Genomic DNA, 12,712 nt, shown 5'->3' with positions numbered 1-12,712 from the left:
TTAGTTTTTTTTTTGAGACAAGATCTCACTGTGTGGGTTTGAGCAGAAACTCACTGTGTGGCTGAGGATGGACTCAATACAGTCCTCAAGGTGCTTGATTGTAGGCACAAGCCACCTGCCTTCCACCTGGTCTCTTTCTCCACTATTTGTGAAAAAAAAAATCTTCAATTGATTTGAACATACTGGAACACCTTTCTTAGTAGAGAGTGCATAACAGTTGCAGGCTCTCTGGCACTTTCTCATAGGTGGCTAAATTTCAATTTTTATTAACAAGACCCCTCCATGATTCATATTCACAGCAAAGCCTGAGAAACCTAGTTAAAGGTACCTCCCAGAGCAGAAGAGAAGATTAGGAAACAGTTTTCATTGAACTCTTTCTGTTGCCAATCCTGAAAAGTTGATTGGCTTCTGAAGAAGCCTCAGAGGGAATGGGTAGGTCAACAACATTTGCAAACAACGTTTAAAGAAAGAAAAATTAGCAGGGCATGTCTTTAATCCCAGGGCTCATGAGGGAAAGTCGGGTGAACCCTATGAGTTTGAGTCCAGCCTGGTCTACATGGTAAGTTTCAGGTTAGTCAAAGCTATAAAATGATACCCTGTCTCAACAGAAATAAAACAAATGTGTGTATTTTCTAATGCAGATGCACACATGTGTCCTGCATGCATGTGGAGTTCAGAGACCAGTTTGGGAGACTCGCTTCTCTCTTCACCTTGTTGAGGTGGGGTCTTGTTTCTACTGCTGTATGGCTCTCTTGGCTAGCTGACCTGTCTCTTGTCTCACATCTTCAGGAGAGTGCTGGAATCAGATGTACACACAGTCACATTGCCTCTCCAGTGGGTCCCTTGGGTCTTAGGTTTTCATAGCTAATGGCTTTCCCTGGTGAGCTAGCTTCCTGACCACTCAATAGTTATTTTGAAATTCAAGTGTCTATCATTTGTTTGTTTGTTATTGTTTTCTAAGCAGGCAGGTAATACATTTTGTAACAAAAAATATTTTGTTACTCTACAGTCTTTTCATCTTTTCAGTATCATAAAATTGGAGATGCCTGCTCAAACATTCTGAGTTACATTTTATAAATTTGTTAGTTTTAAAATGTCCAGCATTCTGCTTTATTAGATCTTTAAGAGACATTTGAGTAGGTACAGCTGTTTCTGTTTTGTTTTTTTATTTTTTTGATCAGAATATTGTCATTTAGTCCTGTTTCCTTTCAGTTGGAATGTTAAAGAAATCCATCAGGCCGCTGACTATCTCAAAGTAGAAGAGGTAGTAACTAAATGTAAAATAAAGATGGAGGATTTCGCTTTCATTGCTAGTCCCTCTTCTACAGAAATCTCTAGTATTACTGGAAACATCGAATTGAATCAGCAGACCTGCCTTCTTACTCTGCGAGATTATAACAATCGCGAGAAATCAGCAGTCTCCACAGACTCCATTCAGGCAAGCCCTAAACAGCGGGCATTGACAAAGAAGTCGTCTCAAAGTAAAAAGAAGAAAAAGGCTCTCAATTCCCAGAAACCAGGGCAGAATAAAGTGGTGCAATACCCCAGTGATGTTTTAGAGAGCGCATCTGTTGAATTATTCCTAGATACGAGTAAGTTGTCCTCACCTGTAGTAGAGCAAGTCATTCAAGGAAATGACAACTCAGAACTTGAGTTGACCTCAGTTGTGGAAAATACTTTTCCAGCACAAGATATTGTGCAAACTGTTACAGTCAAACGGAAACGTCGAAAATCACAGTCACATTGTGCCCTGAAAGAACACTCCATGTCTAACATAGCCAGTATAAAGAGTCCGTATGAGTTGGAGAACGCAGGGGAAGAACTGGATCCAAGGTATTCCAAGGCCAAGCCAATGTGTAACACGTGTGGAAAGGCATTTTCCGAAGCCAGCAGCCTGCGAAGGCACATGAGAATACACAAAGGGGTCAAGCCCTACGTCTGCCACTTGTGCGGAAAGGCGTTTACCCAGTGCAACCAGCTAAAGACGCACGTGAGGACCCACACAGGTAAGGCTGCTTGGGGGAAGGTGCGCTGTTTGTATTCCTGCTGGGTTAGTGGGCTGGGTTAGTGCTGTTTGTGTTTTCTGTTTTGGCACTGGGAATGTGAGCACACATTGTACTACTAAGTTGTATCTTCAACCCATTCAGATGACATTAGCATATAACATCCATGGCTTACGAACAAAGTTTGCCATATTCTTTTATCTGTACAAGGTTTTAACATTAGAATCTTAAAATTTTATTTGTGATTGTAACCAAGTATTTAATAGCTCTTTGTTATAATTGACATTTTGAGTTCTAGTGCATCAGGTCCTTACACCATTTTCTCTCATAGTAAGCATAACTTGGTCCTAACCCCAGCCCCTGCTGGGGATTGAACCTAGGGCCTTGAACATGCTGTGTAAGCACCCTACCACTAAGCTAGCCCTTCCCCCTCTCCAGTATGACTTTTTATTCTGAGGCACTCTCCTTGCCTCAGCCTCCAGAGTAGTTAGGATTCTGGAGCTGTGGCATTATGCCTGGCTTGCTTCTAGTTTTTTAAATGTTTAACAGAATTAAATACTAAAACTCAGGCCAATTTTCACATATTACCACCACTTCCCATTACATGTTCCTAGATTTCATTGGTTTTTGAAGATCATTCTTTCTCAGCTTTCCTGTACCTCTGATTTGCATGACTTTCTGCTGGCAAAGTTTGAGTGTCCATTGGTACACTTAAGTTTGTATTTTATACATTCTTCTTGCTGATCACCTTTCACTGTTATGATTAATTTATTTGCTTCTAGTGTTTTCTGTAGTCTTAAAAGACATCCCATTTGCTTTTGTTACTTAGAAGTTATACCATTTTCTGAAAATAAAAACAAGTACCGCTGGCACTCTTAAAAGCCTTAAAAGTTTGACTTTAGCAAGTAAAACAGGTTTTTTTTTCCTAATATAATATCATTGTTCCTAATATCTTCCTAATACAAATGTTATTGTTCTTTTAGGGGAAAGGCCATATAAATGTGAACTGTGTGATAAAGGATTTGCTCAGAAATGCCAGCTGGTCTTCCATAGTCGCATGCATCATGGTGAGGAAAAACCCTATAAATGTGATGTGTGCAATTTACAGTTTGCAACTTCTAGCAATCTCAAGATTCATGCAAGGTAAAAGAAAATGAGCCATTTGACCTTTATGTTAGTTAATTATTACAATCTAATGAGTAGTGCATTTTGTATGAGCACACAGCACACAGGGCCAGCCTCACATGACATTGTGCTGATCGTGGGGCAAGAGGGGTTGATGCTTGTCCACCAGGCTTCCATCTGGCTCTCTTCTTCCTTGCATTTTCATCCCTCTCCTTTAGAATGCAAATCGTACCATGGAATTTGTGTAAACTCTGTTTTGACTTTTATAAGGCTTGCCCAGATCTCTGAGACTTTAGACCTGGACTTTTGTTTTTGGTGTTTTGAGACAGAATTTCTCTGTGTAACCCTGGCTGTCCTAGAAGTGGCTCTGTAGACCAGTCTAGTCTTGAACTCAGAGAGAGACCCACCTGCCTCTGCCTTTGGAGTTCTGGGGTTAAAGGCCCAGCTTAGACCTAGACATTTGAGAGGTCCTGAAGCTACGCAGACTGGAGAATCTTAGAGGTGGCTGAGTGCATTCACATGTGACGTGTGCTTGAACATAGGTAGAATATAGTTTGAATCTGAGATACCTCCCAAATGCCCATTTGTGGAAGGCATAGTCCCCAGTGTAACAGTGTTCAAAGGTGATTGTGGGGTAGTAGCTCTGACTTAGTCAGAGAATTAGAGGAGGTGATATTTTAGGTATTGAGACCTGGTTAGAGAACTGATTCCCTAGACTCTCATTGTTGCCTCTTGCCCCAGCCTTCCCAGCATGCTCCTCCTCTGCCTCTTCTTCCTGATTGCTGTGATAGATAGCTCTACCGCAGTCTCTCAGGGAAGTAGTAGCCATTTCCCATGAACTATGGCTACAGTAGACTCTGAGTGATATGTGGCTGACCTTGGACAAAGCACATGGAAACAGTATATGTGGGCAAGAAGCTTAATAGGTTCTCAAGCCAAATGAATTTACATGTTCACACCCTATCACTTTTGATAACTAGGATTTGGCTAGTTTTCTAATATTTTGTTTGTTTGAGACAGGGTCTTGCTGTATAACCCAGGCTGGTTGCAAACCCAAAATCTTCTACCTCTACTTCTTCCCAACTTTACTTGTACTTCTTTTCAAGACAAACCTCTAGGTTCTTCAAAAATTTCTACTTTGTTTTTGCTCACTGTAAATCTAGTTAAAAGTAGTCATTAATACTAGTGACATCAATGTACTATACAGCGGTGAAATTTCTTCCACTGGAATAATTAAGTCTTTAAACTCAGCTCAGAGCCTTGGGGCCTGGATAAAATGTACACAGGGTATTTGCCAGAATGCGAAATTGTTCTCAAGTTCAGTTCCTAGTGGCATTATTTCCTTCTAGAACTCATGAGCACTGTCTTTACTGACACAGTTTGTTCTGTCTCCCTCCCTCCCTATCTCCCCTTTCTAACAGTTGTATAGTTTACTTCAAACTTTCAATATTCATGCATCAGCACCATGACTGTTGGGATTATTGACATTTTCCCATCATTACTACTTCTGGCTACTATGCACATTTCTGTCAGAATGATGGTCTTCTGAATGGCCCACTAAGCTCTGCTAGAGTCTTCTAGGACGTCTGTAACCTGCATTTCTAAACTTGCTCTAGTTCCTTGTAAACATCGGTTCTAAAGTGTCTGAACCACATTGTGAGAGACAGTCACAGTGAACACATCCCTGGCACTCTTCTTTTTTCCGTGTCCCCAGCTGTCGCTCTGAGGCATTTATCCTAAGAAGGAAGGCCCGTGTTGGCAGGCAGCTCTAGGGGCTTCAGTCTGTGCTCTTCCTGGCCTTATAGCTTCTGGGCCTTTGATGAGGCAAAGAAATATGACAGAGAGGATGTGGTGGAATCCACTGCTCATCCTGTGGCAGTCAAGAAGCAGAGGTTGAGGAGGGTCTGGAGACAAAGGTACAGACTGACCTACTTCTTTAGGATGTGAGGCCTAGTTAGAAGCAGGTCAGGCCAAGCTTCCTAAAGTTTCCACCCCCTAATACTTCCTCTAGCTGGGGACCAAACCACTGGCACTTGGCTTCTCCTGTTGAGATGAAGTAAAATGCTACATGAGAGACAGCATTTTATATAAGAAGTACTTTGTGTATACATGGCCTCTGGATTGCTTGATTTTCTGCTGTTGCTTATATCTACTAACAGGAAACACAGTGGAGAAAAGCCATATGTTTGTGATAGATGTGGGCAGAGATTTGCCCAGGCCAGCACACTGACCTATCATGTCCGCAGGCACACTGGGGAAAAGCCTTATGTGTGTGACACCTGTGGAAAGGCATTTGCTGTCTCTAGTTCTCTTATCACTCATTCTCGGAAACACACAGGTAAGAGTTTACTGCTGAGACTGCTTAAAACAACGTTGTAATTAAGAGAAGTGGGAATTGGACCTTTTCAAAAGTAGACTGTAGACTTTTTAGATATCTATATTGGTCGTTTTGAAACTATGTTCATGATTTTCACATAACCATTAGATTAAGACTCTGACATTTGCTAGAATAATACAAGGTAGGTGAAAATTTTATCATTAGCTTATACTTGTTAAAGTAAGAGAATTCTGAAAATATATAAATCAAATTGAGCCATGTTTTTATGACTAAAGAAAACCTAGTTAGCCTTTTTTGAGAATCTCCTGTGTGTAAGGATGTGAAAGGGGAGTTATGCGGGAGGTGGCTTAGGCAAGAAACCTGTCTTGTGACTTGAACCTCTTTTACATAAACATTCCAAGATCTGGAACTCAGACAGGTATGTCAGATGCAAATTACAAGTTTTGAAAACAAAGTGTACTGGTCAGAGCCTATTTTGGATGGTGGGCTGTTGACTATGATCTTCCTTAAATGTTTTTATTCTCCTAGAATATTCAGAGCCTATTTTGGATGGTGGGCTGTTGACTATGATCTTCCTTAAATGTTTTTATTCTCCTAGAATAATAAAGTAGATAGCAAGATTTGAAATGTCACTTGAATTTGACATGTTCTTAATCATAAGAATCAAATTGTTTACACCCAGGTCTTCTCTTCTAGGAAAGAAGAAATGCAGAAATGATGTTTTAGTCTGTGGAAAGTACCGATCTAGATAGGTAGAATAAATTAATAGTTCATTATTTTGGATGCCTCTAAGATACGTCATAGGAAGGCTTTCATATAGATGATAATTTTAAAAGCTTAATTTAGATCTCTTGTAATTGATAAATATTATATTGGTATAGTACACCACTTCGCTATCTTTTATTTTCCATCTAGGTGAAAAACCATACATATGTGGTATTTGTGGGAAAAGTTTTATTTCCTCAGGAGAGCTCAACAAACACTTTCGATCCCATACAGGTCTGTGTTTAGGGAGAACGCATCGTTTTTTGTTCTCTCTTAATTCCTTTGTACATAAACCTTGGCTTTGAAACCATTGTGGAATATCTAGTATCTAGTATAACTTAGTGATGATAAGTTTTTAATGTTTAAATAATCAGCTTTTTATTTGTTCAGTTCTTTTTATTATTATTATTATTATTTTAGTTGTTTAATGTATAATTTAAATTTGTTTAGATTTTCTAAGGAATATGCCGGATATTCATCATTTCCAAACAAAAACATTTGCATTAAATTGAATAGATATGTCAAACAAGGAATCATCAGAATTATAAAGTAGGGTTCTTACATATAAGTTTTAGAAATGGATTTTGTTATCAACATGTTGGTTATAACGTGTAATATGTAAATAGTAAGAAGAAAATCTTGAAGTTAAATTTAAAGGGAAACTGCTATCTTTTAAATAAACTTCACATTTTTTAAAAAAAAATCTATCTTCATAATTCTTATCCAGCATGATATGAATACTAGAAAAGGCTTGTTAAACTCATTGCCAGCTCCTGTATCCTCATGTTTCTTGGTTTTTGGTGTAACACATCACCTGGCCCCATAGAGCAAACTTAAGAGTTTTATGATGGTAGACATGCAGTCTACTGCTGAGTTAGATCCCCAGCCTGAACAGTACATATTTGAAAATAATTGTATTATAGAATGTTGTCAGAATTTCTTAGAAGATTTCCTCATTTGTGAGGTATAAGAGTAGATTATTTCTGAGAATTTCAGATAATGAAAGTGCTTAATTTCACCCCAAATTGGGTTATATTTCTTATAAAGTAAAAGCATACGTATGTGTATAGGGTTTCTCCTCTCACAATCATAACTGATTACAAGAATTTTTGCTTTATTTTTATCAATATTTGATAGTTTTGTATCAGCTAGCAATCTTTTAAATACTAAGTTTTTAAAGTTGTTGCCTTGTTTTTTAGGAGAACGACCATTTATCTGTGAATTATGTGGAAATTCTTACACAGACATTAAAAACTTAAAAAAGCATAAAACAAAGGTCCACTCTGGTAAGTGCACATGCTTAAACATGTACTTCTCTGTTGGTGCTGGTCCTTAGCATGTTGATCTACACATTTCAACAGTGTAAATTAGATCCATATGTAAAAGTAGATAGAGGGAGCTAGAGTGGTGCATGCTTATAATCTCAACACCCAGGAAGCTGTCACAGGAAGATCTCAAACTCAAAGCCAGCATGGCTACAGAGTGAGTTGCAGGCAAGCTTGAGCCAAAATAATGAAGCCCTGTCTCAAAACACAAACCAAAATAATCCCCAACAAAACAGGGCTAGAAGCCTGTGTGCTCAGGCGTGACAACCTAAATTCTATTCCCAGATCTCACGGCTACCAGAAAAGAACAGTTCCCTAAGAGTTGTCCTCTAACACACATATACACACAGACATATACATACAAATAAACAAACAAACAAGCAGGCAAATGAAAAACATGAAGCAATTTTAGAAAACAGTAACAAAAACTTACATATATACATATAAAGAAAGTAGCTTTATAATTTACAGAATATTCCTCTTTCCACTGTTTTTGAAATATTAAACTTCATAAAGAAATAAAAATTAAAATAAAATAAATTTAAAATATTCAGGGGCTGGAAAGATGGCTCAGCCTTTAAGAGCACTAGCTACCCTTCCAGAGGACCTGGGTTAGAGTCTCAGCACCTACATGGCAGCTCACAGCTGTCTGTAGCTCTAGTTCCAGGGGTTCCAGTGTCCTCTACCAGCCCCTGGCACCAGGCACACATGCAGTAAAGCACTCATACATATAAAATAATAATAATAGTAAAGTACTTTAACTATTTCCTCCTTTAAAAAAATCTGACTTGCCACAAAGCATGGTGGCACATACCACACACCTGTAATTCTGTAACTTAGGAGACAAGAAAGACAGTTGTTGTTCAGGTTGAGCTATATAAGTAAAAATAAAAAGCGTGACTTTTGAGTAGTTTCAAAAAGACATCATAAGCAAGCAGTTTCATTATTGTCTGTAAAGCAGTCTGGGCTTTAGGATAACTACTGTAGTTAGGAAGAAAAGAGCTCTCATGAATACCAAAACGTGGAAGGAGATAGGGCCCTGGTAGCTCAGCATGCTGTCAGTATAGGAAGCCAGACTGCAAACGTTTAGGCTTGTTGCTTGAAATGGATACTTTATGTACTGTGCTTATGACATTCTGCCAAGATGAAAGGTATCACAAGTATGAAGATGAGAATCAGCAGGTATGGTAGAATGCTCACCCAGCACGCATGAAGCTCTGGGCACAGTATCCAGCACCAAACATTTTTTAATATGCATATACATATGTATATATTAAACTTCATTTTATGTATATAATAATAATAAGTTTAATTGTAAGGACTATGGTAGAAACCATCTGAAAACTGCAGTGAGTCTCTTCATAGTCCATTTAATACCTATGGGATACACATAGCTGCAGGGCATATGAAGTTGAACACGGTACAGTTATAGTCCTGGTTCTCTAAGAGCTTACTACCTGGATGTAATGTCAGAGATCTAACTATATTGAAGCTGTAGAACATCGTAAATACAGACGTGCTAAAGAAGATACTTCTTCTGAACCATTAGAATGGTCTTCAGTTCACTTGGACGTGGTAGCACATGCCTGTAGTCCCAGCACTCAGGGTGCTGAGGGAAAGCGGATTGGTGGCAAGTGCAAAGCCAGCTTGGGCTCTATAATGACAGTATCTAAAAGGGAGGAGGGCTGTTGGGACAGAAAAGACTTATTTTTACAGAAATTGAAGAGAGACGAGTTCAGGGGGTGGAAACGGGCAGGACGAGGTCATTGCAAGCAGAGGGCATTTGGGTGAGTCTCAAAGACAAGACAGCTCAGGTTGTTTCCTGACTGATTAAACTGCAGAGTACAGAGAATTGAGAGTTAGTGGAAGCAAAGCACGCACTGTTAGCTATTTAATGAGGCTGCTGAAGGCCTGTCAGCATTTTGGGGTGGCAACAACATGTTCCAGCCAGTAGTGCAGTGAAGGCAAAGAACGTCTCTAGTCAGTGTGGTAATTTCTCTAGGAGAGCAGCATCTTTCACTTCTGGATTTAACTGATTAAGTACTGCAAACCTGAAGCCACTGGCTAGTGCGCACTCCTCATTAAAATAATCATGTACAAAGATTTATTAACTCATTAATCAGTGTACAAAGAATTATTTACTTTGTTACTTCTGCACTTAGAAAGAAATCAGAGAAGTTTAACTTAGCATTCACTGTCAAGGAATTTACAGCCTAGTTGAGTGGAGGCATGACTGAGTAGAGTCAAACAAGGCTGAGAGGAATGGCTGCCTCGGGGAGGAGGGTGAAATTTACCAACTGTGTAATGAGGGAGAGGAGAAAAGTTCACCTGGGCTTAGAATTTTTAGACTTATTTATGTACTTTTCTGTGTGCTTGACCCTGTTCCTGATACATGCTATAATATCAATGCAAACTTCATTATGGCGCATTGGAGAGAGAGAGACAGGTCCAGGTCGCACGTGGGTGTGGAGGCTGAGTGTTGTGTTGTCTTTTAGGACCTGTAAGTGGATTAGTGTACCTCAGACAGTTGTTTGGTTTTGCAATGTTAAAGGCAGTAGTATACTTTACCTTCTGTTTCAGGTACAGATAAAACTCCAGATTGCAGTGTAGATGACCATGCTGTAAGTGAACAAGACTCCATACAGAGAAGTCCTTTGTCAGAAACACTAGATGTGAAGCCTTCTGATATGACTCTGCCCTTAGCACTTCCACTTGGAACTGAGGACCACCACATGCTTCTACCTGTCACGGATAGTCAGTCTCCTACATCAGACACACTGCTGAGGTCATCCGTGAATGGATATTCGGAACCACAGTTGATTTTTTTACAACAGTTATATTGACTTTGAGGACATGGAGTTGCTAGGGCATCCTTGGCAGTAAGCATAAACATGTCTGGTAAGGTGCATATTCATATATACCCCCACTCATTTGAACTGTGTGACTGTTAGTTTTTACTCACGGAAGTAAAAGCACCCGATACTGCATCAGTCAGTGCTTGTTTTGGTTTTTGGCTTTTATTGTAGACAACCAGCCTGTGAAGGAGCGGCTTCCAGCACACTAGCACTGTTTTGGGTGGGTAGGTTTTAGACACTCTTAAAGCTGCCTTAATTCCATCTTCATTTTGCATTGTAGACTTGTTTGTTCCTTAGGTAGAATCTGGCCTGGGATTTTTTTTGTTGTTGTTCTCTCCTCGGTGTTTAAACAAAGTCTACAGTAATATCAACTTCAAAGTGTTTCTGTTTGTAAGCCCTGTGGACCAGTATGGAACTGTCGGAGGAATTCAAGTTCATGTTTATGTCTATGAAAATTTAGATACTAAGGAAGAATTGTGCTATTTATTAATATATTCCTTTAGAGGTAACTTTTCTAATGAAGCCAAACGAAGTATTTCTCTTAAAACCCAGAAAATGTGTGTAAATTTTTGTTCATTTAGAGTGAATTCAGTATTCTGGAGAAAACCAGTACTCAGATCAATTTTTGTTTGAGTTGAAACTATATTTTTTTAAATAGACATTTGGTGTTTTTAAGTGGTCAGAAGACAGTTTTGGAATTTGATTCATTTTATATTTTATTAGATTTGTAGATTATTGGAAGTGAATATATAACAAGTTTTGAAAAATTTTGATAAGCCTATCTTGTATCAGTTATGCACTTTTTAAAATAAATGTTCTAAAAAGAATTTTCTAGATATAAAATACGTACTAGAAATCACCTGGCTTCTAAATTTGATATATTACTTAGAAAAATCAAGAAACTTGAGTTTATGCCTAAGGCAACACACATACACACAACTAGAATTAATATCCTAACTTCAGTTATAAGCTATACTTTTGGATTATCTGTTTGTTTACCATTTTATATTTGAGTTCTCTATAAACATGGGTTTCTCAATTTTATAAATTAAACTGCAACTTTTGGTTGTTAGCTGTAGCTTTATAGTGGTCCTTTCCATCCAGGCTGGGTGTAGAGAGCTCAGCATTGCCCCACCCCCAGGCCTGCTCTCTCTCACTGTTCTGCATACTAATTGATTTCACTTTGCAGGGTAAGTTGCAGTTTCCCAGTCAGTTCCTGTTGCTGTAAGTCCTGGTGACTGTTCCCCATCTCTGCCATCAATTAGTTAGGTCTCACTTGTTTCCAGGACTTCAGCTGCACTGGAGCAGACTCACGGTGTTCACTTACACTGTATTCTTATTCTCCGTTTGGGTCCAAATCACACAACTAAGAAGACATACTAGAACACTCAGTTGTTACAAACTGCAGGTGTCTTCCCACTTCTTAGAGCTATAGCATTTTCACAGAAAATTACGACCAGTGAGACTGATTTAACTGGAGCGTATGAAGTACCACCTTTGTATAATAAACTTATTTTATTATTTAGCTAAGAAATCTGTGTGTGTGTTAACTGAACATACTGAGTTTGAATAAAATTTGTAAGGTATAAAATGTTCAGCTAATCTTTTTTGGTTTAAGATCAATAAAAATTTACTGGAATATAACAAAACTGAAAAAAATTAAGACTCAACCCTTTTTAACAAGTTTGCAAAGTGGAGGGGTTATGTTTAAAAAACTGCTTCATTAATCCAAGCATATAATGAACATTTTTTTTAAATGCTGTAGTTAGTTGGGCATGCACATACCTATAATCAAAACATTCTGAAAAGTTAAGGCAAGAAGATTAAACAAGATTCCAAAAGCAACTATCATGATGTCTGTCCTATATGAGGATAAAAGCTGCGCAGTTTCCTCGAATGTAATGATAGTCTTGTTTGTTTATCCCTTTTCAATTCTGTGCTGGTTTCACTCCCCAGTCCAGACTGGCCTGGGACTTCTGTGTAACCAAAGTGGCTCTGTACTCCACATCCTCCTCCCATGTTCTCTGAGTGTGCAACACAGCCCCTAGCAACACAGCCCCTAGCAACACAACCCCTAACAACACAGCCCCTAGCAACACAACCCCTAACAACACAACTCCTAGCAACAAACCTCTAGTAACACAGCCCCTAGCAACACAGCTCCTAGCAATACAGCCCATAGCAACACAACCCCTAGTAACACAACCCCAAGCAACACAGCCCCTAGCAACACAACGCCCCTAGCAACACAACCCCTAACAACAAAGCCCCTCGCAACACAACCCCTAACAACACAACCCC

At 39.0% G+C, this 12,712-nt stretch overlaps 1 protein-coding gene across 7 annotated transcripts in view; it reads left to right on the top strand.

Moving 5' to 3' along the window:
* Mynn (myoneurin) overlaps positions 1–12,055 on the top strand; it is a 15,769-nt gene extending 3,714 nt beyond the window's left edge. For 2 of the 7 annotated variants that reach the window (XM_031376522.1, XM_031376523.1), the window contains exons 3-9: positions 642–719; positions 1,213–2,006; positions 2,987–3,146; positions 5,288–5,466; positions 6,382–6,465; positions 7,431–7,517; positions 10,137–12,055. In XM_031376522.1, the coding sequence (XP_031232382.1) occupies positions 642–719; positions 1,213–2,006; positions 2,987–3,146; positions 5,288–5,466; positions 6,382–6,465; positions 7,431–7,517; positions 10,137–10,399 (1,645 nt within the window). In that variant the 3' untranslated portion in view covers positions 10,400–12,055. The remainder of the gene's footprint in view (positions 1–641; positions 720–1,212; positions 2,007–2,986; positions 3,147–5,287; positions 5,467–6,381; positions 6,466–7,430; positions 7,518–10,136) is intronic. The other 5 variants (XM_031376528.1, XM_031376524.1, XM_031376527.1 and 2 more) reach the window with 3 other exon arrangements.
* The last annotated feature ends 657 nt before the right edge of the window (positions 12,056–12,712 follow it).

The sequence above is a fragment of the Mastomys coucha genome, unplaced genomic scaffold (assembly GCF_008632895.1).
Source record: "Mastomys coucha isolate ucsf_1 unplaced genomic scaffold, UCSF_Mcou_1 pScaffold17, whole genome shotgun sequence".
NCBI lineage: Eukaryota > Metazoa > Chordata > Mammalia > Rodentia > Muridae > Mastomys > Mastomys coucha.
The sequence above is the reverse complement of the archived record's forward strand: the minus strand, read 5'-3'. Positions and strand labels throughout refer to the sequence as shown.